Consider the following 26,807-nt stretch of genomic DNA (forward strand, 5'->3'; position numbering starts at 1 on the left):
GGAGCAGGGTGACCATCCCCCGCCTCGAGCAACCTCCCCGAACCTGCGGTATCTCCCCAAATTCTCCTCTCGTAGCCCCCAGTGCGGGTCCCGAAGGACCCGAGCCAAGCCCCCAAGGCCAGGTTGCTTCCAGGGCTGCGCTTGTGGGGACGCGCTGCACACTTGTCCTGAGGCATCTTTTTCCCTAACCCCAACGCTGCCACCCTTTGCGTGACATCATTTCACCCGAGCTAGGCCTTAGTGCAGCCTAGCACACTCCGTTCCCGAAACGCTTCTCTAGCTGCCTTGGAAGGCAACGTTTCACTCTTGAACAGACAGCCTGCCCCGCAGCTGGTGCATCTTAACTGGCCTTCTTTAAAATTCACACCTTCTGTTAACCTAGATTCGGTTTGGATGAGTTTTACTCCGCCAGGAAAGGTGAGACGGAACGCGGAGCCCGGTCTCGTACGCGGCGGGAGCAAGGCCACCGCACCTTCGTTGTGTGCTAACTGCCATTTCTTTTGTTCCCGAAAACCCTTTCACCCCCTCTCCATCTCACAGGCTTAATTAGGACAGCTCTAATGAACATGGACAGAGAAGCGAAAGAATATTACGAAGTGATTATCCAGGCCAAGGATATGGGCGGACAGCTGGGAGGATTAGCTGGAACAACCACAGTCAACATCACCCTCTCTGATGTCAATGACAACCCACCCCGCTTTCCACAGAGTGAGTACCCCCCGCGCCGGGACGGGCGAAAAGGGGTGGCTGAGTTGCAGGGCTGCTGTTTGCTCTCATTACAGCCATTTTCGGCCTTAGGACGGTGACAGTTAGAGATGGGCAGAATTTTGGATTGAAGAAGGAACTTTCCTTCAGAAAACGTCAAAATGGAGCATTCAGCAGCTTGTTTTTCAGAAGAGGTTTCTGACCTCCAAAATCATCAAAACCAACGCTTGGTTTAAGGGGTGGGAAGGTAATTTACAGGAAAAGGAAAGAAGGAGAGCTTTTGTGTTCCTAGACTGCTCGTGGCCATTGCCTCTGGCTGCTAATCGCTGGCCTGATTTCTCTTTTCATCCTATCTCCGAAAGGATGTCCGTCAAATCGGGGACATGTGGCGGTGCTGGTAGTTGAAAGATAAATTCATTCAGCTCTCCAGCCAGGCCGCTGCAGGGGAGCGTCTGGTAGCTGTGCTGCCAGCGTAGCGTGCGTTGTCATGCAGGCGGCTCTCCAGGAAAGGTTTATCTAAACCTTGGCCGTACAGAGTTAAACCCCAAGATACGTAACAGCCACAGTTCATGGAGTGAGAAAATAGGCAACTCTGCTCATACCAGAGACATTACCTTGTATTTACAGAAGTGAGTCTCAGAGCAAGATTTGCAACGTTTTTCTTTTTAAAATTCTTTTAAATCAAGTTTACCTACATAATCCTATGTTACCGGTGAAAGTTTGAAAGAAGCTCTTCAGGTTTGATTGAATTAGATTTTACAAGAAATCTGTTTTGTTTTTTTTCTTTAAAGCAAGCTGATTTGTTCAGTGGTGTAGATCGGTCTCAAACCATTTTGATTTGGCCGTTTTCCTCCTGTGGCTGGGAAGTGAAAACTCCTGCAGCTCTTTTTGTTTGCTGTTCTCCGCCTGTTTCAGCCTGTTGCACTGCTAAATCAAAGCACTCCACTGAGATCAGCGAGAACCCACTTTTCTTCTGACAGAGCAACTTGCTGAATGCCCCATTGCCAATCCCATTCTGCAAGCGGCATGAACTGTAACTGTTTGATATCAAACTCTTGATTAAGAAGAGACAAGACTAGATCAAACCCAACCCTTGGTGCAATTCTGCCGTGCAAAGCTCAATAATTGGTGGAGTTAGCAGAGAGAGTGCAGGAAGGAAGGTTTGAACATAAAATATGATGGCAGAGAAGTATTTTGGGTGCAACATTTATATTTTTAAAGCAAGTTTTTAAAATAGCAGCTTTCTCTTTCCCCAGGCTTGCTGCTAAGCAAATTAGTGGCGCACCAAATGTGCTCAAGACAGGGTTTGTAGGGAGAGGTAGCGCATTTTGATAGAGTAACCAGTAAATTTGGAAGAAACAGGCTTCTGAGTGCTCAAAGCCTTGTTCAGGGTGGGAGAGGAGATGATACGGACTTGAGAAAGGATTTGTGGTGCGCAGAAGTTGTGTGTTTATTCCCGCTGTACAAGCTGGTCTAATAAAAGATGCCTGTCCTATTAAATCTCTTTCATATCCTGCTTTATATCATGGCTGCAACAGCACTGGTGTTAATTGCCCTATTTTTCTAGTTGAAGTTCCTATTTTCAGGTATATTGCTGTTTTGAAACGAACACGTTGAACAAAACCTGTTGACATGACAGACACTCCAATAAAACTTTCCCAGGCAGTTTGGGGTGGGGTGGTGACTTTTTTAAAGCAAACCGCAGCGCTGTTGCAGCTTTGGGAAAGGTACTGGGGACTCCCCGCGGGCGGTGCAGGGTTGTGGCCTGCTCCTGATCTACTCTTTGAAACACTGCGCAGTTCTCAGTTCCTTCTCACAGCCTGATATTTTTTTTTTTTCGGTCCTCTCTGCTGCCTGTGCCAGAGCATTATCAGATGAGCGTGCTGGAGTCCGCTCCCGTCAGCTCCACCGTGGGCCGCGTGGTTGCTAAGGACCTAGATGAAGGCATTAACGCGGAGATGAAATACAGCCTCGTGGATGGAGATGGACTGGATGTCTTTGATATTAACACTGATCCTAATTACCAAGTTGGCATCATAACTGTGAGAAAGGTAGTAAAGTTTGCTTTTTATAGTAATTTATACGGCTAACAGTGCTGGTTGCATTTTATGTGTGCAATATTCCCTTCTGCTTCTAGTAACTTGGTTCCCATTACATGACAGTAGCCCCTTTCCTGCTATAAAACACAATTTCTTTAACATTCATTGCTAAGATATGAAAGCAGACTGCGTTCCTAGGAGCAACCTTTAAAATGTGGGGACAGCATTAGCATAAACACGTCTTTTCCCACTGAAGGAATGTTCTGATTCACTCTTTATTTATTTAAATAATCTCTGCAGCTTAATTATCCTACAATGCGAGAAATTAGATCAATATTTGCGTTGGAACTGTACACATTTTTCACTCCGGTGTCCCACAGACAATAATAAAGCATGCCTTCGAATTATTTATAAACCAATAAAACCCAGGCAGGGTTTTTGGTTTTTGTTTTTTTTTTAATTGCTGCTCGAAGATCCATAAATGCTAATTAGGCTGGAAGAAGCTGTCTCCAAAATGGCAGCTGTGAAACTGCTAGTACTCTGTACCGCAGGCTGTGCAGAAGGGAGTATTTTGCTCAGACTCCCTGCTATAGGATATTTATTCTACAGTCTTACGTAAATGCTAGAAGTTCAACTCCGTTTCTAGGTTATGAAACTGTGACCATATTTCTGCCTAAGCATATCTAGCGTACTAACGAGGAAGCGTAGTCTCCATTAGCCTGGGACTAAATTGCACACTAAAACGGAGCAACACGTGGGAGAGATTTGACCCTGCAAGTCCCGATGCCCTACAGCAAAGCGTTTAACCGCGCATTTATGGTCACCTTTCTCCAGCTCTTGTTTATGCACACTAGTCCCTCGAGGTAAGCATGTGCTTAAGTGCTTTGCTGGAATGAATGAGGTGTTGGATGCAAACTCTGGTGTGATTTTTCACCCATTTGTTGACGAAAGAAAATAATTTCTTTGGAGGAAATGTGTCAATAAGTGTGACTTTTGTTATTATGAACACAGTTTTGCGAGGTATTCGTGTATGTCAGGAGGAGAAGTTATAAAAGTTCATGGCCTCAATGATAGCAGATAGATAGGTAGAGGCATCGGGTACATACGGCTCAATTCACCTGCTGTACATAAATGTTTGTAAAATTCTGTGTATGCCTGTGGCTTTTTGTAATGTGACGATTATCAGTAGCCAGATATTGGGAAAGTTGTCCTTTGGAGCCACTCAACAAAAAAGAACCCAACCAAACAAAAAAAAAATCAACGGCATCGATAGAAAAGAATATCAAAATGGGGGGAAGGAGAGGAAGAGAATTTCTAAGCCCAGAATGAAATCTTCACTGAAAGAAAGCAAAACTTCCCCTTTAGCTTTTATAGACAGATTTCCCAAACAAAATAAACAGCGCTTACATAAGGGGCATCAGAAAGTTGGAATTTATGGTTGCAGACCAGTAGGACCACTGCTTGTGTCCTTATGGCCACTTGTCTCAGCCCACCAATCCCCCAGATGTTGACTGCCTCCTGAAGAGTTATGGCTCCTTCAAAGCTCCCCGCCCGTCAGGCTGACGTGCACCCCGGCAGGGGCAGGGACAGGTTTCCATGGGGTGCCGCTACGCTCAGCTGCATTTTGTGGGATGCTCAGTTTGCAGGAGAAAGCAGCCTGCTTGCCCTCCCCACGGGACTGGTGTTGGAAATGGGTTTGAAGGCGCCCATGGAAGACAAGTCTGAGGAGGGGGGGCAGCGATGTTGAGGCATTGGTATGCAAGAGGGTCGGGAGGGAAGTCTGTGATGGCTGATGAAGGGGTCCACAGCAAACTGAGGGTGTCTGAACTCGGGTACATCAAAAATGTGATGGCCTTGTACACTCGTTTGATTTTCTCACTTTTTCTAACTAGGTGATTAAGTCTTTTCCTAGTGCAGTTGGGTTTTATGGTTATTAAGTGTGTCTGTGATTTAACTGCTCTTTTTATAACTCAGCTTTTTAGTGAACATGCAACGTTTCTCGTGCCGTTTTCTTCACATGAGAAACTATGAGATGTAATGGCCTCTTTCTCAGTACATGTTTAGGCAGCTTTGCATTGCATATTCCTTGCCAGATGGACAATAAGTGTTGCTTGGTCGTGTGAATATACTTTATTGCTATTTTTACAATGCATAAATATGCAACTGGTAGACCATAATGACTCTGCAGTAGTGGGTAATGTTTGTAGATCTATCTAAATCCGTGCTGACAAGGGCTATGCCTGCAGTAGTCACTGACTTACCAGCTGGAAGGAAGGGCAGCGGGAGCAGGTTTCAGATCATCCGGTTGTACCTGCCGCCACAGGTAGTAGCACAGTTCATACCGTATCGCCGCACAGCATCTCCAGTAATACTGAACCGTCATCTCCCCCAGCACAAGAAAACGAGTTCCCATATCCGTCTTCACTCCTCACCTCCATATACTAAATGCCGAGTGGGTTTTAGTTTTATGATTTCAAGAACTCGTGTCTCTCATCAGGCCTTCCTGCGCAGGGCATGGGTGTTGGTGATGTTCCTGCGACAGCGTGAGCTTTTGTGCGTCACGGCAAAGTTTCCACTTCTGAGGAAAGAAGCTGTTGTGGCGGTAAAGTACCGAAGCCACCACCGAATGCAGGGGGTGTTTTGAGGGCCATAGTATATAGTCCCACCATGCCTGAGCATGGTGAGGCTTCTGCTGATGTTGCTGAAACTAGTGACACATCTCATGGCTGCAGACTTGGCCAGCTGCAGTGTTGAGCGGGGCAGCAAAGAGATGGGTTGTGACTGGCCAAGGAGGACTTCACTGCTACGGTAACGACCTTCGCACCATTCACTTCCAGTCGCTTTGGCATCCTCCTCCTTCCCTATTTTCCTGCCATCTTCTTGCCCCAGTCTGGTGGTAGGTCTTCAAAAAGAAAGAGCTGAATAGGAAAAGCAAAGGTGTTGGATGGGAAGAGCAGTGATGTTGTCTGAATGCACTGAGGCTGTAGGTGGTAGTCCCTGCCTACGAATAAAGCCACCTGTTTTGAAAGCCATTCATGTAACAAAATAGAGTATGTGCTGCTGAACGACCCAAAGATTTGGGCCTTTTCTTTCCTGGTACAAAGTTTGTCTTGCTCAGGATCTGTGGCAGCTAAGGGGATCCAGTTACGCTGGTTTTTCAGCACTAAAACTCCCCGGATTATACAAGTTGTGACCTGAAACCACAGCGGGTAACTTCTAGCCTAGCTGCAACTTGGGAAGGATGACTGTGTCCTCTGTAAGGTGTACTTCATCGGGTGACCTTTTTTTTTTTTGTATATTTGGACTGATCCTTCCATACTGTCATTCTGGTTTGTCAGGTGCTTTTAGTCATCTCTTATCGAGACTGATAAACTGCACATTAAATACGGGATTCTCCCTTTAGTTCTAATCAGGTTTTGGAGAGGCCCTATTTTCTTCAGGGATCTGTGAAAAGAAGGTGGAAGGGAGATAAAAAATTTATTTATTGAAAAGTTCAGCATTAGCATTAATTATTTCTATATCCACGTTCACCAAATACGTAGTTTTATCTCAATAGAAAATCAGATTCATGAAACTACTAACAGAGGGAGCTGCCCTCCCCCATTATCTCAGGAAAGAAAACAAAAGGGGGAAAACAAGAGCCATTCCCTCTCCCTGTTTCAAATAACACTCAAGTGTTTCATACAGGGTGGAAGAGCTCCCGCAGGAAGAGGTCAGGGGTACCTCATAATGCTTTGAAATTACACCAGTCTCTAGGCAGGGAGGAGATTCAAATCCGAGCACTCGGCACACCTGGATTGTGTACCGGTGTTTAAGACACCTAGTGAGGGGAGGTGAAAAACCCCACTTCTAGGAAGGATGGATTACGGATAAAAAATGGAACAGGATCCTGCAAGAGAGTCTGACCACGTCCCCTGCCCCCCTGGGGCCCTTTATTCGCTTGGCCAGACAGGGCTCTCTGGAGACCAGGCTGATCTCCTCAGGGAGACAAGAGGATGCTAACTGGGACCCTCACCTCACGTGTGAGCATCCTTGTCCCCGACACCGGGACCCGTTTTTGAGGAACGGATTCTTCATGTTTTATCTTCCTTTCAGGTGCTCCCATACCGCTTCTGCCAGTGTTTTTCCTCAGAGTGGCATGAAACACAGTGTGTGAATCCCAACGCGGTGGTGGTGCGTCCGCTTTCATTTTTACTTCAGGAGGAAGAACGAAATGATACGTGTTCTGAAGTGATCTGCAAATATTTCTCCTGGCTTTTACCATTCAACTGTAGGCACTGCCACTTCTAATACTACAGTCACTCAATGCTTTGTCTCCATCTGCAAATATTTACCTTTGCTACCCTGATGATTAAAAATCGTAGTAAAGATTTATTTTTAAAAAAGAAGCATCGGTTCATATTAGAGGGCATCTTTTACTTCTGAAAATTAAAATTATGTGGCCTAAATCATATGGCTCATCGTTCCTAATGCTAGATATATTTCTTCTCCTCAGCCTCTAAGTTTTGAGAGCAAGAAGAGCTACACCTTGAAAGTAGAAGGTGCCAACCCCCACCTGGAAATGCGGTTCCTGAACCTGGGTCCCTTCCGCGACACCACCACCGTCCACATCAGCGTGGAGGATGTGGATGAACCTCCTGTGTTCGAGCCCAGCTTCTACTTTGTGGAAGTGCCCGAGGATGTGGAGATTGGAACCACCATACAGATCATTTCTGCCAAGGACCCGGACGTGACCAACAACTCCATCAGGTCTGTCCTCTCTTTGCATGTTCCCTCCAGGAGCGCTCCCGGCTACGTCCCGGTTGGCGTGGCGGTGATGGGGCTGTAACAGCACGGGTGGGAAGGACTCCCTCTTTTTAGCCAGTAGTAGTTGTCAGCGGGTTTAGTCAAACCGGATCTCACACGCTGAGGGGCTGCGCTATGACTGTCACAGCAACGCAGCTCAGGAGGTCAGCCGTGACTTTTCTGTGGTACGGAGAATGCCGGCGTCCAGCACGGCAGTGAACTGGTCAAGTGTGTCCTGAGGGCGTACATTAAATACAAACCCCAGCCCCTCGTGCCTTTGCTGGCACAAAACCTGACAGCGTGGCTGAGAGTCTGCTGCCATACCGAGGGGAAGGTAATCCACTCACTTCTCCTTTCTGTTTCACAGCCTGCCTTCCTCAGCAGCTCAAATACACAGCTACTTTTGGAGTAGGCTGAATGCATACTAATAAATATTCATGAACCACTAAATTATAGAGTGTCTGGTCATAGCTGCAGAGCTAGATATTCCCGTAAGGAGTTAAGAAGGGTAAAGGTGTATTTACAGCCATGGGAGCTTCGTAGCTGCAACTCAGCGAGGAGCCAAAGGAGCAGATTTGTGTGATCACAGCCCTCTTTTCCACCGTGGCTGCCAAGTCAGCCCAGTTTATCAGAGGAAACTGTTTCTCTCCGGGGCCAGCCCACATTCTGATGTTCACAACCTGCAGAAGCTCCGAGTGGCTGCCTGTTAATAATCCCAGCAGGTCAGCTGCCCCCCTTCTCGGAAAGGCGTTGGGTGTTGAGCTGCGGTTTGCCTAAGCCTGCGTCAGTCCAGCTTCTGCGTTGTCTGTGTCCAGGAACAGTCCTGGGGAGTACGGGAGGGAGAGGAAATGTCGAGTATTTGGAGTTTTTGAAGAAAGTGAAATCTATATGAGCAGCTCTGTGGGCTTCGGCTAGGTGATCTGAGCAACACAAAGCCTGTTCTTCTTATTGATACCGCTTTCCGTGTTGCTGCTCTATTTTTTTCAGTTCTGCTACCATCGCATGCCTATCTTTCCTACCTACATTACAAGGTTATCATCCTTCTCATGGCATTGCCTCAAATTCTTCAATAAAACGAAGTACTATACTGTCTGCATCACAGTTTCATTGCCCTAAACTTTTTACCGCTCACATCCTGTGCTGCTGATTACTGTCTAGCATTATGCAAACACTGCAGTGCAAACAGCTTTCTGCTAATCTGCTTAAAATAGTATAAGAATAATTCTTCTACCCCCTGATAATACTATCAGGGGGTAGAAGTGTTCATTGTTATTTTTAATGAGGTTTTTCTTAGTTTTCTTCAGAGCTTTCCAGTGTCTACCCTTGATGAAACAGCACTCTCTAAAGCACAGAATGCATCACCAAAGACATATTTAAAAAAAAACCCAACCCACCCCAAAACAGTTGCAAATATGCACAGACTCCTTTGTAACTCTGTTCCTTCCCAGCTTTCTTCCTCTTTTTCTTCCCATCTTCCTCCCTTCCCACTTTCCTCCCTCCTTCCTCCTCACCTAGTACGTACAAATGTAAATGATTGGGGTAGAGGAAACAGGTAAAAAATAAGAATAAATACCATTTGTAATACTATCTGAAATGCAGATGTTAAAAGCTGGTTCCGCTTGCCTCTCATGTGCTCTCCTCCATCCATGCCAGGACTGTGCAGGTCTGGCAATGTTTCAGGCTTGCTCTGCGTTCACTTTGCACAGGGCAAGGCCATGTAAGAAAACCAAAATTCCAGGTACATATTTTGTTACACAAGTTGAAATGCATCTGAAATTGAAACGGTGATCAGGCCCCTCCTTTTGCCATTTTTTCAACTATGGAAAAGCCCGGACACGTTTCAGAAGGGCTCACTAAACACGGGAGAACTCTCAAATCCTGATTTTCACAGCATCCAATACCTGGGCTCCCACACTGTGAAATTCTGATGGCTGGAAGTATGCCATGATTGTTGTTAAGAGTGATTCAGGAAGATCACCTGAAGAGTAAACAAGTGTGAAGGAGCTGGTATTGTTAACAGGAGAACTTATGTGGGGAATCCAGACAAAGACTCCACCTGTGCCTCTTGACACCGGTGATTAATACCACACCACTAATCACAAGGCCATATCCAATTTCAGATACTTGCTGGCCTTAAACTGTCAGAGAAATTTTTTTTATAGCCCTCATACAAGAATAATTATTATAGCAAAATATAGCAACACCCGTACTTATTTACTAAATAAATCAAATGCTTCAGAAATCTCTTTATTTAACAAGAGATGGGAGGACTGGGAAGGAAAGGAAAGCAAACCTGCCATCCCACCCTCTTTGATTTTTCTGTAAAAAAGTGTAAAGGAATTTCCTAACAACATAGCTCAATAGTATTTTATATTGCAGTTTAATAAGCCCCCATATAAAGATCAGGCTAGCATGCTTGTTCCCTGAATGCTTTTGTGCTGAAAGGAGAAAATTCAGAAGAACCAGCCCTGTTCAGCATCCATTATGACTAATGCTTTCAATTCCCATCAACTTCGAGGAAAGAACCAATAAAAATGAGAATAAAACTGGGCTCTGTTCTCGGCTGTGGCATTTACACAGGCGCATGTGCGGCTTTTGCCAGAGGATTTCTTAGCATGCCAACGCAATTAGTCAGGAAGACAACTCGTACAAACTGCTGTTAGGAGCAAGGTGATGCGTACGGAGGGTACAGAGTATGTTAAACAACCCACGAAGCGGTTCCTCTGCCTGAGTCCAGCAGTGACAGCTGTCAATCAGCTGCCTCCCTGCCCGAGTTTCCTGGCCTGTGGGTACCACCACATTCCCCTGTGCACGGCTGCGACTAGCTTGTTCCCGGCATTAAACTGGCATGCTATTGGCCAGGCAGGTTCAGTAATTATGATGAATCAACCCCACAGAGGGAGCTGTTTTTCTGGCTGGTTGATGTGAGACCACCACTCATCAGCCCCCTTGCGCTGACACGGCTCAGTCAGTAGGACGGTCCAGGGATGTTTATTCCCCTGAAGGAGGAGAGAATACAAAAGCACGAGGAAGGGAACTGTTCCTCCTCCTCAGCCTAGGTGCCCAGAGAATGAGCTGATGCAAAGTAATTTTCATCCCATCTGAATTGTGCCCAAGGAAAGGGCATAATTATTTTGCTTAGAAAAAGAAATCACACTCCTCACTGACAGGTTCTGTAAGGCAGCTGTTCCTGTGCTAAGCTGTGCCTTGCTTTGAGGCTTCTTCCTCTAAATCCTCCCATCTTCCAGCTCCATCCAAGTAGTACCTCACCGTTAAAGGTCGTTAGTCACAGGAACTCCTGGTTCTTTGTGCATCTCACTCTGTACCTACACAAGTCCATGGAGCACGTAGCTAGGCTGTGGAAGAACGGGGATCTGCTGCATCTGACAGTATTGCTGGGGTACTTCATGGGCTGTAACACACAGTTTTCACAAAGGTTGCATAATAAATATTTTTAATATGTGCTCTTGCAGATACTCCATTGACAGGAGCAGTGATCCGGGGCGGTTCTTTTATGTCGACATTACATCAGGAGCACTCATGACTGCAAGACCTCTTGACCGGGAGGACGTTTCTTGGCACAACATCACTGTGCTGGCCGTGGAGCTGAGTAAGGAGAATGCACGCTGTACAAAAGAGATACAATAGGCAAAGCAGGCTGAGAGACCTGAATTCTGTAATTCACATGTTCTTATGCACTGAGTGGGCAGCCGTATTAACTGAATTATGCTTTTGACATCAACAAGCGAATACTGCATTTTATTTGGTTTTTTATGCTCCTTTTCACAGGGTGGTGGGAGGAGCAAAGGCTGGCAATTAAATGCAGAGTGCTGCTTTTTCAATTCATTAGTATTCCAGGGATTTATTTAAAACTCTTCCTGATGTGTTCCTGCAAGAGCTCTACCTCTTCAGAAGGGCTAGGCAGCTAAAGCATATGCTGCAAAGGCTGCACAGCTGCCAGTCCTACCTGGGAGGATTGAGCAGTGCAGGGACCAGTAGGCAGCAAAGATCCTACACCGCTAAGTCACTAGTTGAAACCTGCTCTCGTTCAGCAGCAAGTAAATGTCATCACCATCTGCTTGCTGCATAAATAATTTGGGCCAGAGTGCTTTGGGATCTCCTAATACGGTGAACTCGTTACACTTTTGGGTTTTACAATGAGCTCAGGATTTATCCGTGCCAAGTATTTACCGAGGCAATGAGAATAAGGAGATGCTGAACATTTAATAGTGACAGTAGGAAAAATTTAGCTGAGTTTTAAATACCAGATGTGAGCTTCATAAAGGAGCTTGAGCTATGTAGGCAAATAAATAAATGGTTCACCCAATCTTCACCTGAAATCTCTTTGGTCCACTTGGATTTTGCTCAGGATCTGAGTTCGTCTGCTGAGGGGCAGCAGCTTTTCAGAAGCTTGCTGCCAACAGCTGAGCCATTCCTCATGTCTGAGCGGGCTTTCCACACATCCAGGCTGTGCCAGAGATAGTGGAGAGTTTAAGAGGAAAAAGGTTTTGAGAAGCTGGCCCAAAACCAAATCAGCCAGCTTGAAGTCAGCGGAAGGAATATTTCACAAGAGCCGGGGTGACTCTGCCACGTATCTGTAGGCTGCTCCAGCACACAAATGCCTTCCTCTCCCCTTTTTAAGCAGCGGGGTGGGGCGGTGACGTGATAAGATCTCACCCCCCTCTATTCTGATGCTAGTTTTATTTTAGTTTTATTTTCAGCCACCCATGGCTGCTGCAATTCCGTGTAAATCCCCGTACACGGGTGAGTCTGTCAGAGCTGCCCCTGTAGCAGCACTGGAGGGTGAGAGCGGTATGAAGGCATGTCTCCCTCTGACTCATCCTCCGTCACTCCTCCGCCAGCTTCACTCTGCAGATGTGCAACACAACGTTGTAATGTAGTGAGTAGTTTCAGAAATGTCGGAGTTGTGGACTCCTGAATACAGCTCCTCGTTTTAGAAGTTAGATCAATATTACTAAGAGCATAAACGTAGATATTCATCTGCCATGATGACAGGCACATTAGCAAGATATGTATGGATATGTGGGAAGCTGAAGGATTAAATTATTACTTAGGGAGAAACAATAGAGTTTAAGAGTATTATCTCAATGATACAGTGTGACACATGTTATGGATACGGTACATTGAAATTTTAAGAAAATTTCAGAGTGTAAGGAAATTCCCTATTGTTTATATGAACATCTGATTTATTGCTGTAAAGTGAGAGATGTTTGGGGATAAATGCACAAAGTGGTATGACTGCAAAGAAGATGAGAATACTAATTTTCAAGAATTTTCTGGATTTTTGCACCTTTTCTGACCTCTTAAAAATGATGTTTTTCTGTTCAGAGTTTCACTATTTTCATTAAATAAGGGAAAAAAAGATGTTCTGGGGCAGGAAAGAAAAAGTAAGAAAAAAAATTATTCTCTGGCCACTTAGTTTGGAAACTGTGAAGATACATGAAATGATGTCTGGATTTACAGGCAAAGAGAGCTAATGAACCAGTGGGACAGAAATATCACAAATGATGTCATGCAGAATGTAACATTTTTAACTGCGATTTTAAGCTTCAGTGAAAGCTTTTCTCTACAATTTCATGTGTTATTACATTTTAAACTCCCCTGTACAAAGTATCAAAAACTTGACACTAATTTTTGAGTTCAAGGAACATAAATTCTGAGCAAAAAGACATATCTGAACTGCAGAATTACCACTTTCAGCAAGCTCTAAATAACAAGCCTAGCCTTAAAGAGACTCCCTTCCTGATTCATGGCACCAGCACCACAGCTTAGCAAACAGTGCTGCCCAGTCAAAGGACAATAAAAAAAACTACAAGGCATTGTCTAAAATTGGTGTTATCTAAACAGTCCCATTGGACTGAACCAGGTTGAAGTCTTCCAAGGAATTTGTTTGAAAAAGCTGTAATCAGGTGGGAAGGCAGGATAGACAGAGCAGCATTTGCAGCTTCACCCCAAGCCTCGCATCCCGCAAGCGTCCGCAGTTACCGATGGGGGAATGCCGTTTAACACCCATCAGTAGCAAAAAAGCAGCTTTACCTTCTGAGCAGAGTGAGGAGCAGCCCCTTCCCTTCCCGTACGTTGCCTTTCTTTACACTGTGCCTCCTCCTTGCAGACAACCCCTTGCAGGTGGGCAGCGTCTCCGTGACAGTGAAAGTCCTGGACGTGAACGACAACGCGCCAGAGTTCGCGAGGTTCTACGAAGCTTTTGTTTGTGAAAACGCCAAAGCGGGGCAGGTGAGAAATGCTAGCCACGCCGGGGCTTGGGGAGGGGGTGGTGTCCCACGTGGAGACTGTGTGTGGAGAGAGGGTGAGCATTGGAGAGAGGGTGAGTGTTGGGGAGAGGGTGAGCGTTGGAGAGAGTGTGAGCGTTGGGGAGAGGGTGAGCATTGGGGAGAGGACTCGACTCACCACACATATCATCTGAACTCTCAGCAGCAGCTGTCTGATGCTTTCCAAAGGCAAAGCGCATTGCACTGGGATTAGCATCCTACACAGCACCTCTTCTTTCTCCCTCAGTAGCTTCCAGGCTCACTGTGCAATACACTTCATGGCCTTCCCTTTGGAAGATAGGAGAAGTGTTAGAAGTTCTGCGGAGTCAGCCCAGCCCGTGTGAGAAAGGTTTACTGTTAAAAGACTGTATTTATAAGAGCCTTAAGCACCCCTGGACTTCTGGGAGCTGGATATAACATACTACATCACCTTCAAAAGGGCGACAAGCTGAATCTGTTCTGCTGTGAACTGGAGATGGCAGTCCTTGACAACACAGGACTTCCCACTCCACACACTGTAAACCAGCACCTCCAAGTGGGCAGTGATGCCTCCCTGCTCCCCTCCCTTCCAAAACCCCATCAAAGCCCTCGAACAGGGTCTGCTTGTGTCGCCGATGGACGCGAGCTCTCCCTCGCTGGAGCTGGCGCGAACTCCACTGCTGATCGCCTGTGGGGAGGTGACCTGGTGCTTCACCACCCAGGGGCCCACGGTGGGGACTTGTGTCTCCTGATGCAGAGCTGAGTGGCTTTGTTTTGAGAGCGTGTACGCACCACTCGTGGTTTGTGAAGGAAGAATTATGCTGGTAATATCGCTGCATGTCTGCTGAAGCCTCTGCCCACTCCCTGTCAAGCGGAATGAAGTAGCTGCTCGCTGCTGGGGCAGCTGTCCTCACAACCATCACATACAGAACAATTTCATCTCACTGACTTACAGAGGTCCTTACTCATACAGGCAATAGAAATCGTTGCCTAGCCTTTTCCCTGGTGTCCTAAATAGCAAGCTTTCCAAGAAATGTGCGCTAATTTGGGCTACCTCCTTCAGTGGAGAAAGCCAAATTCTGTGACCACGTTTTAAAAAGCTCTGGAATTAGTTTTAGGGTAGTGAGTAAGACTTTTATGGGTCTGTCATTTGCCTTTGAATGCAAAGATAACTTTTGCATGCAAAAATCCAGGTGAAGATTCACTCCCTTCAGATGTCAGATGTTTATTCAGAGAGAGCTATAGCTCACTGTGCTTCAAGCTGTTAGACCTACTTTACCCAAGATCCATAGGTGAGGTGACAAATCTCCTTCTGGATTTAGCATTGTCTTACTGGCTTTCCGTGGTGTTATTTATTGCGTATGCAGAATGTCTGCATGGTTGCCCTCCCTCCCTCTTCTCTGTCTCTCTCCACTGGCATATTGGGAAGAATTTCATTGATTTAAAATTAAGAGAGTGATAAAATAATCACCCTGAGGTCCTTTTCTACCTGCAAAATGAAGCTGAAAATGAGGTGCAGGCTTTCTTACAAGCTGTCTTGTGTACAGTGCATCTTCGGAACACCTGGGGCCCTCAAAAGAAAAAAGAAACATCAGCAGAAGATAGGGATGCGTGGGAGAAAACTGTTATTTCAACCAAACTGACTCTCTACTCCTTTGTTTAAAAAGTGATTTGCATGATCATAGCGAAATAGGTGAAGCCTGCAAGGTTTTGAGTCTCTTCTTGATTCATCTATTGTACCTCAGCGAGACAGTTTTATTCAAATGCTCCAGTTGCTTATATTTATATACATAAATATATATATATGCTATTTTTATTTGACTTATATATTGCTTCTCACCGGATTCTGCTTTGTTCTGGTGTTTTGTAGCTGATCCAGACAGTGAGCGCCATCGACAGGGATGACCCACAGGAGGGTCAGCACTTCTACTACAGCCTGGCTCCAGAGGCAGCCAACAACCCCAATTTTACTCTAAGGGACAATCAAGGTAATCAGAGTGGACACGGACAGTTAGCTACTCTAATTTCTAAGGCCTCAGTTGGACCTGAGAGGCTGTGACTTACAGTGTGTGATAAGACTGCCATTTCAAATAATACCAAGTGACACCTGCTCCTTAAAGGCAGTGATAAAATGACATCTTGCTTAATACACTTGAAGGTTATACGATATTTTCTTCCCTATAAATATTCTCTAGCAATAGGCCCCTTTTTCTTCTTGGGGGAAACGTGCCAGTGTTTTGTGCAAATGCAGGTCTTGTGGTCAGGCTGCAGGCATCTCAGATTACAGGAGTGGAAATTGCACTCATTCAAAAGGAGATGCTTGAAGGTAGGATAGCAACTGGAACTAGGAGACAAATCTGAAGGGAATTACATTGCTCTTTTTTCGTACTCTTCATGTTTTCTCCCAGGCACAGAAAGGGAAGGTTTTTGTACTGTTCCAGCCTTTTACCCCAAGCACTTTTTTTCTTCTCCTTTGCACATCCTCATTTCCCTAGGAAAGGGAGGGAGGGAGGGAAGGAGGGGGGAGATGCAGAGCCTTAAGGGGGATAACTTGGCATACAGCTAAATGTCTGTGTAAGACGCACTAAGTAGAAACTGAAGCACCAGTGGGAAGACTCATAGCAAAGCAATGGCATTTGAGTGTCCTAACCAGTGGAACTGGCTTCTTTTGGGGAGCTTTGGTAGTTTTGGAGCCTGCAGGAAAGCCGTGCCGCGGCAGGACTTCGCATGACTGCTGCTGATAGAGGATATCCATGGGCAGACAGTGAATGGTGCCAGGGTCAGGTCCACACCAGCCTTCATCAGGAAAGAGGGAGAACCTTGAGTGGGGCAGAGCTTTGAAAGTCAGTATAAAAGGGCTGGATTTCAGTAGGAGTTTAGTGTGTAAAGTACCACAAATCATCAAGCAATTCCAGAATAAATGGGGAGAAAGGCACCTGCAGCACCCGTAGTCAGTCTCCAAGCAGAGTGCCTGCCCCTGCTCCCACACATGCCTGCTTGTCACACTTTTTTCCATAAGCCTCCATCTGTGCCTCTGCAGGCACACGAAAGAGGAACACAGAGGCTGACAAAGCAGCCCCTGCCTTCACTAACCAAACGTGTCTTAAAAGATGCTACTTGAAGAGTTTGGAGCGCTTCTCCACAGCAAGCTATTGCTTTTTCATCCCCAAAGCCTTTTTTCCTATAGCATCTCTGAAGCCTCCCCATGCAATTTCTTGCATTTTTATCCCTCTCTCTCTCATTGTCTCCCATATTTTTTAATCTTTTTAATATTTATCGTCAAAATAGTGAACAAATAAACCACAACTATCGCTAAAACATTTGGCAGCCTAGGCTTATTTCATCCTCAAGGCATTGTTCTAAAAAAATAAACTCACGAAATACCCAGCACTTTTTCTGTCTAAGGCCATATTTGGGATAATTTACAGCGACAGCAGTGACTGACTGGCTGTGCCTCCCGCCCTCTGTAAAACACCAGTTTTCCAGAGAGATATATCACAAGAAGCTTAGTGTACTATTGGTTACAAATTTGAAATTAAGTATCAAACCACTGACTATTTGAAATATACACTTTAAGGATTAATTTACTGCCTCAGCAATTTGGAGTGCGGTAATTTTTTCAGTAACAATAATTTATATTTTCGTCTAGGGACCACTAAAGACTACATAAATTATCTGACGTGGTGACAGGGAGGGTAGTTGTACTGCCTGTCACAGGGTGGCAAGACAAGACAAGAGAGCCCACCTTGCTTGTCACAGCCTGTGCACGCCAACACGAGCCAACGATGCTTCCCCGGCTGTGAGAAGGCACTGTTAAGATTAGCAATTGTGCTGATTACTTGGTTGTCCAAGATAACAGCGAGAGAAACTGCAAGACATGCAGCCTCTCTGGCAACAATTAAAACCTTGATTTATACTGAGCAACAGATAGGTCACGGTATGCATTCTGATGAGCTGTTTTACATATTTCTTTGGCCCTTGTCATTTTAGTCTCTGAGAACTTCTTCAGTCTATTCATTCCCTGGCAGACAGAGAAATCCTATTGTTCTCCGCTTTATAGACGGCGATCTGGGGCGAGGAAAATATTAAGCTACTTACACGCCTGGTTCCCTTTGAGTTCAGTAAAATCAGTGTGAGACACATGTGTGAGTATCTGCAAGGATCTAGGCCTAAACGACTTCCCAAGGCCATATAGTGTGCACGTGATGAAGCAGGGCATTGAGCTGGGGTCTCCCGTCTCTTCGGTTACTGATGTAGGGCATTGGCCAGCCCTCTCCCCCTGCTTCTAAATCCAGGTGAGATTATGCTGGGAAAAAAACTGGCAAAAGAGGCTTGCTGTGAGAATGGGATGGACAGCGCAGTAAGCTTCCTGCATGTCCAGACTGAACCCTTTGCTGATCTTCCGTTGACCCTGAACTGCTGCCCTCCGTCTCAGAACTAATGAAGGGAGTAGCCGTTCTGATGGGTGCAGGCATCAGTGTCACACCTCCTGACGTGCTGTTGTCGGCGTGTCGTTGGAAGCTTCTGGCAGTCCTCCCCATCGCGTTGAAATTTGCCCTTGGAAAATTTTGAGCTATTTCTCCCTTCCCTAAAAGTGTGGCTGCCTCACTGCCAGTGACGTCTGCAGTGCCTGTTTCCTTGTGCTCTTTCTCCCATTCCTCGTGAAATATTTATTTAATTATAATATTCCTAACTATTCCTAGTTGTTACAGTCAGTTTGTAAAAACTAACGGAAGTTCTGGGCTAAGCATCCCCAGTTCTTGCACAGATGCACGCAGAAAGAAACCAACCAAGCCTTTCCTGCGAGAAGAGCAGCGGTTAGCTCTGATCTCAGGCTTTGGGCCTGCACAGCGGTTAAGCTCAATTCCCCTGACCTCTCCGTGGAGGTACATCACTTGCAGTGAGGCAGAAAACTGCAGGAAGGAGATGCTCCGTGGCTTCATCACGCAGGCGCGGGACCTGCCATGCTGCAGTCTTCGGTGTCTCTGCTCACCGCTGCCATCCGGCCCTCTGCGAGCCAGCGGCGCTACATTGGAAGCCGTGATGCGAAAATACTGCGCATTCTTACCGTGCTTGTTGTTTGCTTTTAGGTTTTTTTTTTTTAATATAATGGGGCTTTCGTGTTCTCACAAGGCGTTTTCTCTGCGTGGCCGGGGCTTAGCGGGTATCAAATTTGGAAGAAAATTGCATATGCTGGTTTCTGCCATGCTGCATCACATTCCAGCGCGTCCTTCGCACTGCAGTAGCGCATCATACCACACTGGCTTTTGTTGAGTCACACAACAGGCCTCGGCACCGACCTCTTGCAGAGTAACAGAGCAATTCCTCAGAGGTGATCTGGATGCCTGCCTAGTACAAAGCAAAACAAAACAAAAGGGCCAAAATGTAATGCCAAGGGTCACCAGGAGAATTTTATCCCCCAGAACATTTAATACCTGCGGGATATGGTCAGCACATCACAGGAAAAAAAGTATATAAACATACATATCTTTCGATATTTGCTTATAGAAACTTGGGTTCAGCCTGGAAAAAATGAGAGTTCTGGTTAAAAACACTTGAGATCTCTCACTCGCTGATTTTGCACAGCCCCAGTCAGGTTCACTGCCTGTGACTTCTTTTACAGGCACAGTATGACCAGCTGAGAATAATGAAGTCTTTATCCCGCACAAAGAGCAATTTTACATAAAATGAAGGTTTGCTGTCACCTGAATAGAATTTGTGACTTCTGTTGTAGGTCAGTTTAAAGACAGCGAGCCTTTCACCCAGGAAAGAGAAAAGCAACCAAATTACTACACGGCTAAGATGACTCAGACGTTTCCATTGACACAGGATAAATGCAGACACTTTTCTGCCCTTTGGGTTGCTTTTTCTCATGCTAAAAGAGGCCCAGTGAGGAAAAGGTGTGGTATTAACAGCTGGGGAGCACATACTAGGGGGCACATAAGCAGCTCGAGAGAGAAAAAGCAAGAGTGTGCCCTGGCAGAGAGGAAGGGGAAGGTTGCAGGAGGTGAGGGCTCCTGGCCACAACACACCCCTAGCCCGGAAGCCATGGGACCTGCGGGGCTCTCTGCTGGGATTTGGGACGCAGTCCGTAAAACAGTCTGTCCACACCTGCTGCACATAGAGCTGCATGGCATATCAAAGGGTGGTGAAATCACTGCACACTGACACATAATCGGTTTTAGGGCAATTTCGGGGATTTCGTCTTGCACCTGGTGGCTTTTTCTCAAAGCTACCCCAGCTCCCGGGATCACACGGTTCAACAAGACCGTGTCTTGTTGAAGGGCCAGGAAGATGCTCAGAGGGCTGGAGAACCTCTGCTATGGGGACAGGCTGAGAAAGTTGGGCTTGTTCAGCCTGGAGAAGAGAAGGCTCCGGGGAGACCTTATTGCAGCCTTCCAGTACCTTAAGGGGCTACAAGGAAGCTGGGGGGGACTTTTTACAAGGGCCTGTAGTGACAGGACAAGGGGGAATGGGTTTAAATTGAAAGGGGGGGGATTAGATTAGATATCAGGAAGAAATTCTTCACGGAGAGGGTGGTGAGGCACTGGAACAGGTTGCCCAGAGATGTTGTGGATGCCCCATCCCTGGAAGTGTTCAAGGCCAGGCTGGATGAGGCTTTGAGCAACCTGGTCTAGTGGAAGGTGTCCCTGCCCATGGCAGGGGGGTTGGAACTAGATGGTCTTTAAGGTCCCTTCCAACCCAAACCATTCTGTGATTCTGTGATTCTATGACAAGACACGACAGTGTCACTGTGTGCTCACATACAGTCGTGCACGCACACCTCAGAATGTTATGCCTTCAGAGTAAAATCTTGAAGTGTCATTGACGTGCAAGAAATAAAAAGACCCTGAGATTCCTTTCCAAAACTTGTCACAAATTCAAACTGACCCCGTGAGCTGTGGAGCCCAACGTCTCAATAGGTATGTGCGCCGGTGCTGGCTGGTGCTGTAAGATTTGCGGCACAAAGCGTGGAACTTGGGGCGTAATTTAAGTCTGGCAGGCAAGGTTAGCAAGTCTGGCTTGGGTCTGGATATGTTCCATAGCTGGCTGTAGGTAACACTCCTGATTTCACTCCTGAAAGCCGTCAGATAATTTCTGATGTCCAGGCTACAGCAGGTAGTACCGCTGATGTACCTGCTTGAGTCTCTGCGCTGAAGAAAGTCACCCAAGGTTTAAGTTTTACCAGTGAATCGACAAGGAAATAATAAGGAATTGAACAATCCCTTGTTGATATTTTGAGTTTTCTGACAGTGTGATTGTGATCAGACAGTTTCTTGCCGCCTCCAGGTAGCAGCCCCGTTGTGCCAATCCACCTGGGGACAGCTGATTGGCATCCCGCCTCTCCAAGCGTAGGAAACGTACACCGGGGACAACCTGTAGATGTGGATGGCCAGACTGTGACCTCTTTTGGACCAAGGGGACAGGAAACAAAACTAAGTAGTAAAAGAAACGGCATGAAGCACAGCTCCCCAAAATCCCACAGCATCACTACGTGGGGTTGGGGCTTGTAGGTCTGCCAAAAAAAAAAGAAAAAGTGCCTGTGTTCCCCATTTATCTTTGCTGGTCCCTGGGGTAGACAGGAATTCAAATGCCACTGGAGAGTCCTGGCATTTTAAAACACATGGTGAATGTGGAGGAAAAACCCCCAAAGGTAGGAATTTCCCTTGAAGTGACCAACAGCAACTGGCTCTTAGGTCACTCTCTTACTATTTTGTTTCAGCAGCATCATTTTGATTTATTTTGACTCAAGTTCTCGTAAAAAACAGTTGGTTACACTGAATGAAGCAGAATGTGGTCAAATCAAAGTACAATAATTTTGACAATTTTGACATGCAGCATTCTGACTTTTCTCAATGCCAAAAGTGCCAATGAAATTGCACGTATCGCTCTGAAAAATGTTTAGTTGCAAATTTTCAACTCGCTGCTGCATTAGGGTAGCAAGATGGGTTGTTGGGTGGTTTTTTTTTCCTTTGTCTTCTTGTTGCCTCAAGCAGATGGCCATGTCATGTATCAAAAAACATAAAGACAACCGTAACATGCCCACAAGGGTTATTCACTAGCATCTCTAAAAAGGTGGCAGCGCTTAAGAGTGAGGTCTGGAAAAGCTGCTGAGCATGAACAAATGGGGACAACAAGTTGCCTTCAAGTGTTCGTCTCTGTCCTGCCTTCTGAGAGCTCTTCGAGCCAAATCTGAAGGGAGTGCGTTTGCTCTGGGCATTTTATGTCAGAAGGGGTGAAGGCAACCCACAAGGTGTGTACGCCTTGCAGGGTTGGAGCTGAGAAGATACTGGAATAGGGGAAGCAGAAGCAAAATTGCTGGTTAATGGCAAAGTGATAAAAACCAAAGGAGAAAAGGGAAGATGTGGGTCTCGGACTGATTTTTTTTTAACCTTCCCTCTCTGCTGAATATGTTTGCTCTGCATATAAGCTCTTCTCTCCATTTGTTTTCTCCCCACAGACAATACAGCGTGGATCTTGACAAGGCGCTCTGGCTTCAGACAACATGAGCAGAACACCTTTTACCTCCCCATCCTGATCAGCGACAACGGCCGCCCCGTGCTGAGCAGCACGGGCACGCTGACCGTGCACGTGTGCGGCTGCGACGACGACGGCATGGTGATGTCCTGCAACGCGGAGGCCTACGTCCTCCCCGTCAGCCTGAGCCGAGGGGCACTCATTGCGATCCTCGCCTGCGTCTTTGTCCTGCTAGGTAAACCCTTGGCTTGCTTCTTCTTGGGAGGGGGCAAACGCTTCGTTCCTGGCCAGGAGGTTTCTGATCCACGGAAGATGAAGGACACACACACCCCCCACCATGTATATGTATAGGTTATTGAGTAGAAACACACATACTTAAAGGGCCAAACCATGGACCAGACGGTCTAGTCAGCTGCGTGTGGCTTCAGACCCTGGGGTGTGGGAATGGGGGGAAAATATGGCCTGCAAATATTCGTCAGATCACTGAAGTTCTAGGATGTCTGGTATGGCCCTGCTTTCCTGGACAGGGCCATGCCAGGAGGCAGTACTGAGAACTGTGGCTGGGAACAAGTTACTTGCTTCTCCGTAGCAGTTTCTGATCACACACTCTCATGGGAAACAGGAGTGATAAGACCAGTTCCACCTCTTGTCTTTTGGCAGGAGATATCCCCACCTCCATCCTTTTTCCTTGGGTCACTACATCTAAGTGGTGCCAGTGCTGCTGTGAAAGGGCTGAGCATCTTGCAAGTGTTTTCTCTGCACACATAGATTTCATCTTTTCTTTGCCCAGGCCTCCTCTGTCACCTGTTAGCTGTTGGTATCGAAAGAACTTCATTTCCCCCATTCACTCTCCTGAATCATGAGATGTTAGTTCAAAACACACATTCCCTGAAATTTCAGAGGAACCAGTTTGAGGAGCAGTGGAGTAGGATACAGGTAAAATTCTTTAGAGGTGCCTCGATTCCAGCCCTGCAAAGGAACTTAGATACCTCAGTCCAGAATTTCAGCGTTCAAACCCTTTGCTGAGTTCTAGGCCTGGAAATACAGTCACCGGGTGACAGCACACTGTCAGTACAACACAGGCCTCCGGCGCCTGTACGACCGCTTCTCCCCGTGCGGAGAAGCACACGCGTCTCGTTACCGCCGAGCACCCGGCAGGAGATCTGTCCAGCCCAAGGCAGCGCTGTGCAGACCGACACAGAAACGCTTTGGAGTAGACTACGGGGCTAGCTCTGCAGTTGGCCCTGTAGGCAGACGTAACGCCGCGGTGCCTCGGCACCATCCGTCCTTGTTGCGCAGCGCCCAGCCCAAGCGACAGCCCCAGAGAAAGCTGCGAAGCCCGGCTACGCAGCAGGAGAAAATTTTTCCCGTGGAGCTGTGTGCCACGGCAGATGAACCTTTACTGACACCTGGTCTGGCTAGCTTAAAAGAGCGTTTCCACGGTGCGCTGGCAAGCCCCGCAGAATGGGCATGCCCTAAGTGTCACCAAGAGTTAAGGTGAGAAAAGCGACAGATTAGCAGGACCTCAGGATACTAATTTTGGCTGGGGGAGGGGACTTCTGTGCCCCTCCACCCACAAACACCACAGCTCTTTAAATCCGTGGGGCTGACTGGGCTCACCGAGGGGAAAACAGGGCAGCAGAGTGAAGCCCTGGCAAGACCCGCCCTCCTGCTGACAGCCCCGTGTCTCGCTTGCCTCCCGCAGTGCTGGTGCTCCTCATCCTCTCCATGCGGCGCCAGCGGAAGCAGCCGTACATCATCGACGAGGAGGAGAACATCCACGAGAACATCGTCAGGTACGACGACGAGGGCGGCGGGGAGGAGGACACGGAGGCCTTCGACATCGCCGCCATGTGGAACCCGCGGGAGGCCCAGCTGGTGGTGAAAAACCGGCAGGACATGCTCCCTGAGATAGAGAGCCTCTCCCGATACGTGCCTCAGGCGTGCGTCATGGACAACAACGTCCACAACTACGTGCTCGCCAAGCTGTACGAAGCCGACATGGACCTGTGGGCGCCTCCCTTCGACTCCCTCCAGACGTACATGTTCGAAGGGAACGGCTCGGTGGCCGAGTCGCTCAGCTCCCTACAGTCGGTGACGACAGACTCAGACCAGAGCTACGACTACCTGACGGACTGGGGGCCGCGCTTCAAAAAGCTGGCCGAGATGTACGGTGCCACGGACAGCAGCGGGGCTCTGTGGTAACCCACGAGGAACGGCAGAGGGGTTTCCCTGCGGAACGGTGTCCGGTTAGGTCCATTCTCATCAGATGCTTCCATGGACGTGGGTAAGGCCTCCTAAAAAAAATAGCAATACGGTGCTTGGATGAGAATGGGGAGAAGGGTGCGACTGAAGGTCTCTCTGGATCAGCTTTACTCGGTTAAATTAAGTCATGTTTTTGAAACAGTAAGAAGCAGAAGGAAGAAAGTTTTTTTTCCTGTTTTTTACAGCAAAATTGGAAAGCTCCATGACTGGAATATAATGACATTACTCTCTTTCTCCCTCCCTCCCTCTTTCTCTCTCTCCCGTGTACACGGCAGCTTACTGAGCTCTATACATCTGGCTTCAAATACCTGTAAACTCCAACTGTAATCTCCAACTTACTGAGAAATTGCCAGCATAGAAAAATGGTTCCCACTGGTTATTTTCCCCCCATTAAAAAGGAGAAAAAATTGCTTGCTAACAAGAGAGGAAAAAAAAAAAAATCCCACAAAGCAGAAAATTGAAACTGTTCTCTCAGAGGGCTCTTTGTAAACTAAACCTCCTCTCTCTCTGTTGCTAACAGAGCCCTTTTTTAATCCTTTAGAAACAAGGCTGAGGGTTTTTTTTTTTTCCACCTGGCCAAGTGGGCTGGGGAAGAGGCTTTGAATTTCTGCTCTAGTTTAATGGCTGACCTATGAGTCATTGGTGTTAACACTAACCCGTCTCCTACCCAGTTTGTGTAAACTTATCCTCGGCTCTTTAAAACTATGACTCTGCTAAACTGCTCAGAACAAAACCAGAAAATCTGCCTCTTTTGCACTGTAGATGTCTCTTCCATGTGCCAAATGTGAAGATTAGATTCTACCAATGAAAGCCAAATAAATTTAAAAAAAAAAAAAGAAGGAAAAGCTATATTTGGTAACTACATGGGTTAGATGGGCTTTCCTAATCTGTGTGAGGTCAATCCAAGGGATGTTTACATACTGTAGATAACCTACTTGAACAAATGCAGTATTATAGACCAATAAATGGATGTAAGAAAATTACATGTATAAGTTTTGTATATTTGTTAATTTTGGTAATAAATATGATGTACTGCATACAGTACAGTACCTTAGCACCTCTTTTAATAAAAGTTAAACCGAAGGGGAAGTCTTACAGCAATTTATTGACTCCTTTGCGCACAGCGGTTAGTGCTTATCTCTGGCTTAACGTGCCTTGAGCGTCAAGAAGGAATGGTTCAGCGGCATCACGTCAAGGAGACGAGCCTTCAGCTTGCAGGTTCAAGCTGCTGCTCCTATCAGTGCTCACCTGGACATTGTTCTTAGCAGTGAATCAGCCCAGGTGCAGCTCACCACACTAGTTACTTTTCTGTTCCAACCCTGCTGAAGTCAAAAGAAAGTCTTGGCTGATTTTTTTTTTAAATATTATGGCTGAGGCATCGAGAAGCCTGGAAACACAGCCCAGACAGCACCTCGTGCCTCTAGGGACAGGACAGACCGTAACATGCAATATCCATTTATGGTCATTCTCACTCTGCAATCCAAGTTTTGAGCCTGGACCTTACCTTGTTTGCATATGTAAATGCTAAGGGCCAGGAAAATTACACTAACACAAGTTTCATGGAAGGTGGCGCAAGGCTTCTGAAAGCAGCCTGTCTGCTGCGACATCGGCAGGTTTCTTTCTATCCGAGGACCCTCTCCACCTGAAATTACCCAACATATCAGTTGCCTCCAGTCGCAGACGTAACCACACAGCTACCACACCTTCATCACGTGCATGCTGTGCCCTGTTCCTGTCACAGATGCTTCTGTCTCTACATCGCCTAATCTTAGGCTGTACCGCTTTAAGACAGGGGCCTTGTTTCCACAGTCTCCTTGGAAGCCGTGCACCCCTGGAGAGCCATGAAGCCGGCAAGGGAAAAGAAGTTTTAGTGACTTCGCAAACACTCGCTCATCTGCCACGAAGAAAATCTGTGCCTTCACAAACATAAAGTGCCAGGAGTTCTGCTTATCGCCTGAACCTCTTACACCATTACAGAAAGAGCACTGAAAATTATGTGATAAGGATCCTTTTACTAATCCCGCAGCGCTTACCCTCATATACCGTGTTGATTTTATACCACTAGAAAAAAACCTGCAACCACCGTGATCAAGGAAGTGGCTCCCAGCACACAAAAACGGTGTTGAGACTTCCGAGTGCTTCCTCCCCTCCTGACGTAACAGGAATCACAAGAACATAGGGCGGCAGTGAAGGCAGAGAGGACAGCTATTCCACCACTTCCCTGTCTGAATTAACCATCGGGTTAGAATCATAGAATAGAATCATA

At 46.7% G+C, this 26,807-nt stretch overlaps 1 protein-coding gene across 1 annotated transcript; it reads left to right on the forward strand.

Annotated features, from left to right (window-relative positions):
• Window positions 1-382: 382 nt before the first annotated feature.
• On the forward strand, window positions 383-25,577 carry CDH20 (cadherin 20, type 2; the record flags this gene model as incomplete). Its single annotated transcript, XM_010158683.1, has 9 exons — window positions 383-417; window positions 541-708; window positions 2,569-2,756; window positions 7,240-7,493; window positions 11,003-11,139; window positions 13,663-13,784; window positions 15,669-15,786; window positions 22,260-22,511; window positions 23,982-25,577. Coding segments are annotated over 9 exons (1,774 nt in total), but the record flags the coding sequence as incomplete, so codon positions are not given.
• Between the last annotated feature and the right edge of the window lie 1,230 nt (window positions 25,578-26,807).

The sequence above is a fragment of the Eurypyga helias genome, unplaced genomic scaffold (assembly GCF_000690775.1).
Source record: "Eurypyga helias isolate BGI_N326 unplaced genomic scaffold, ASM69077v1 scaffold1429, whole genome shotgun sequence".
In the NCBI taxonomy this organism is placed as follows: Eukaryota; Metazoa; Chordata; class Aves; order Eurypygiformes; family Eurypygidae; genus Eurypyga; species Eurypyga helias.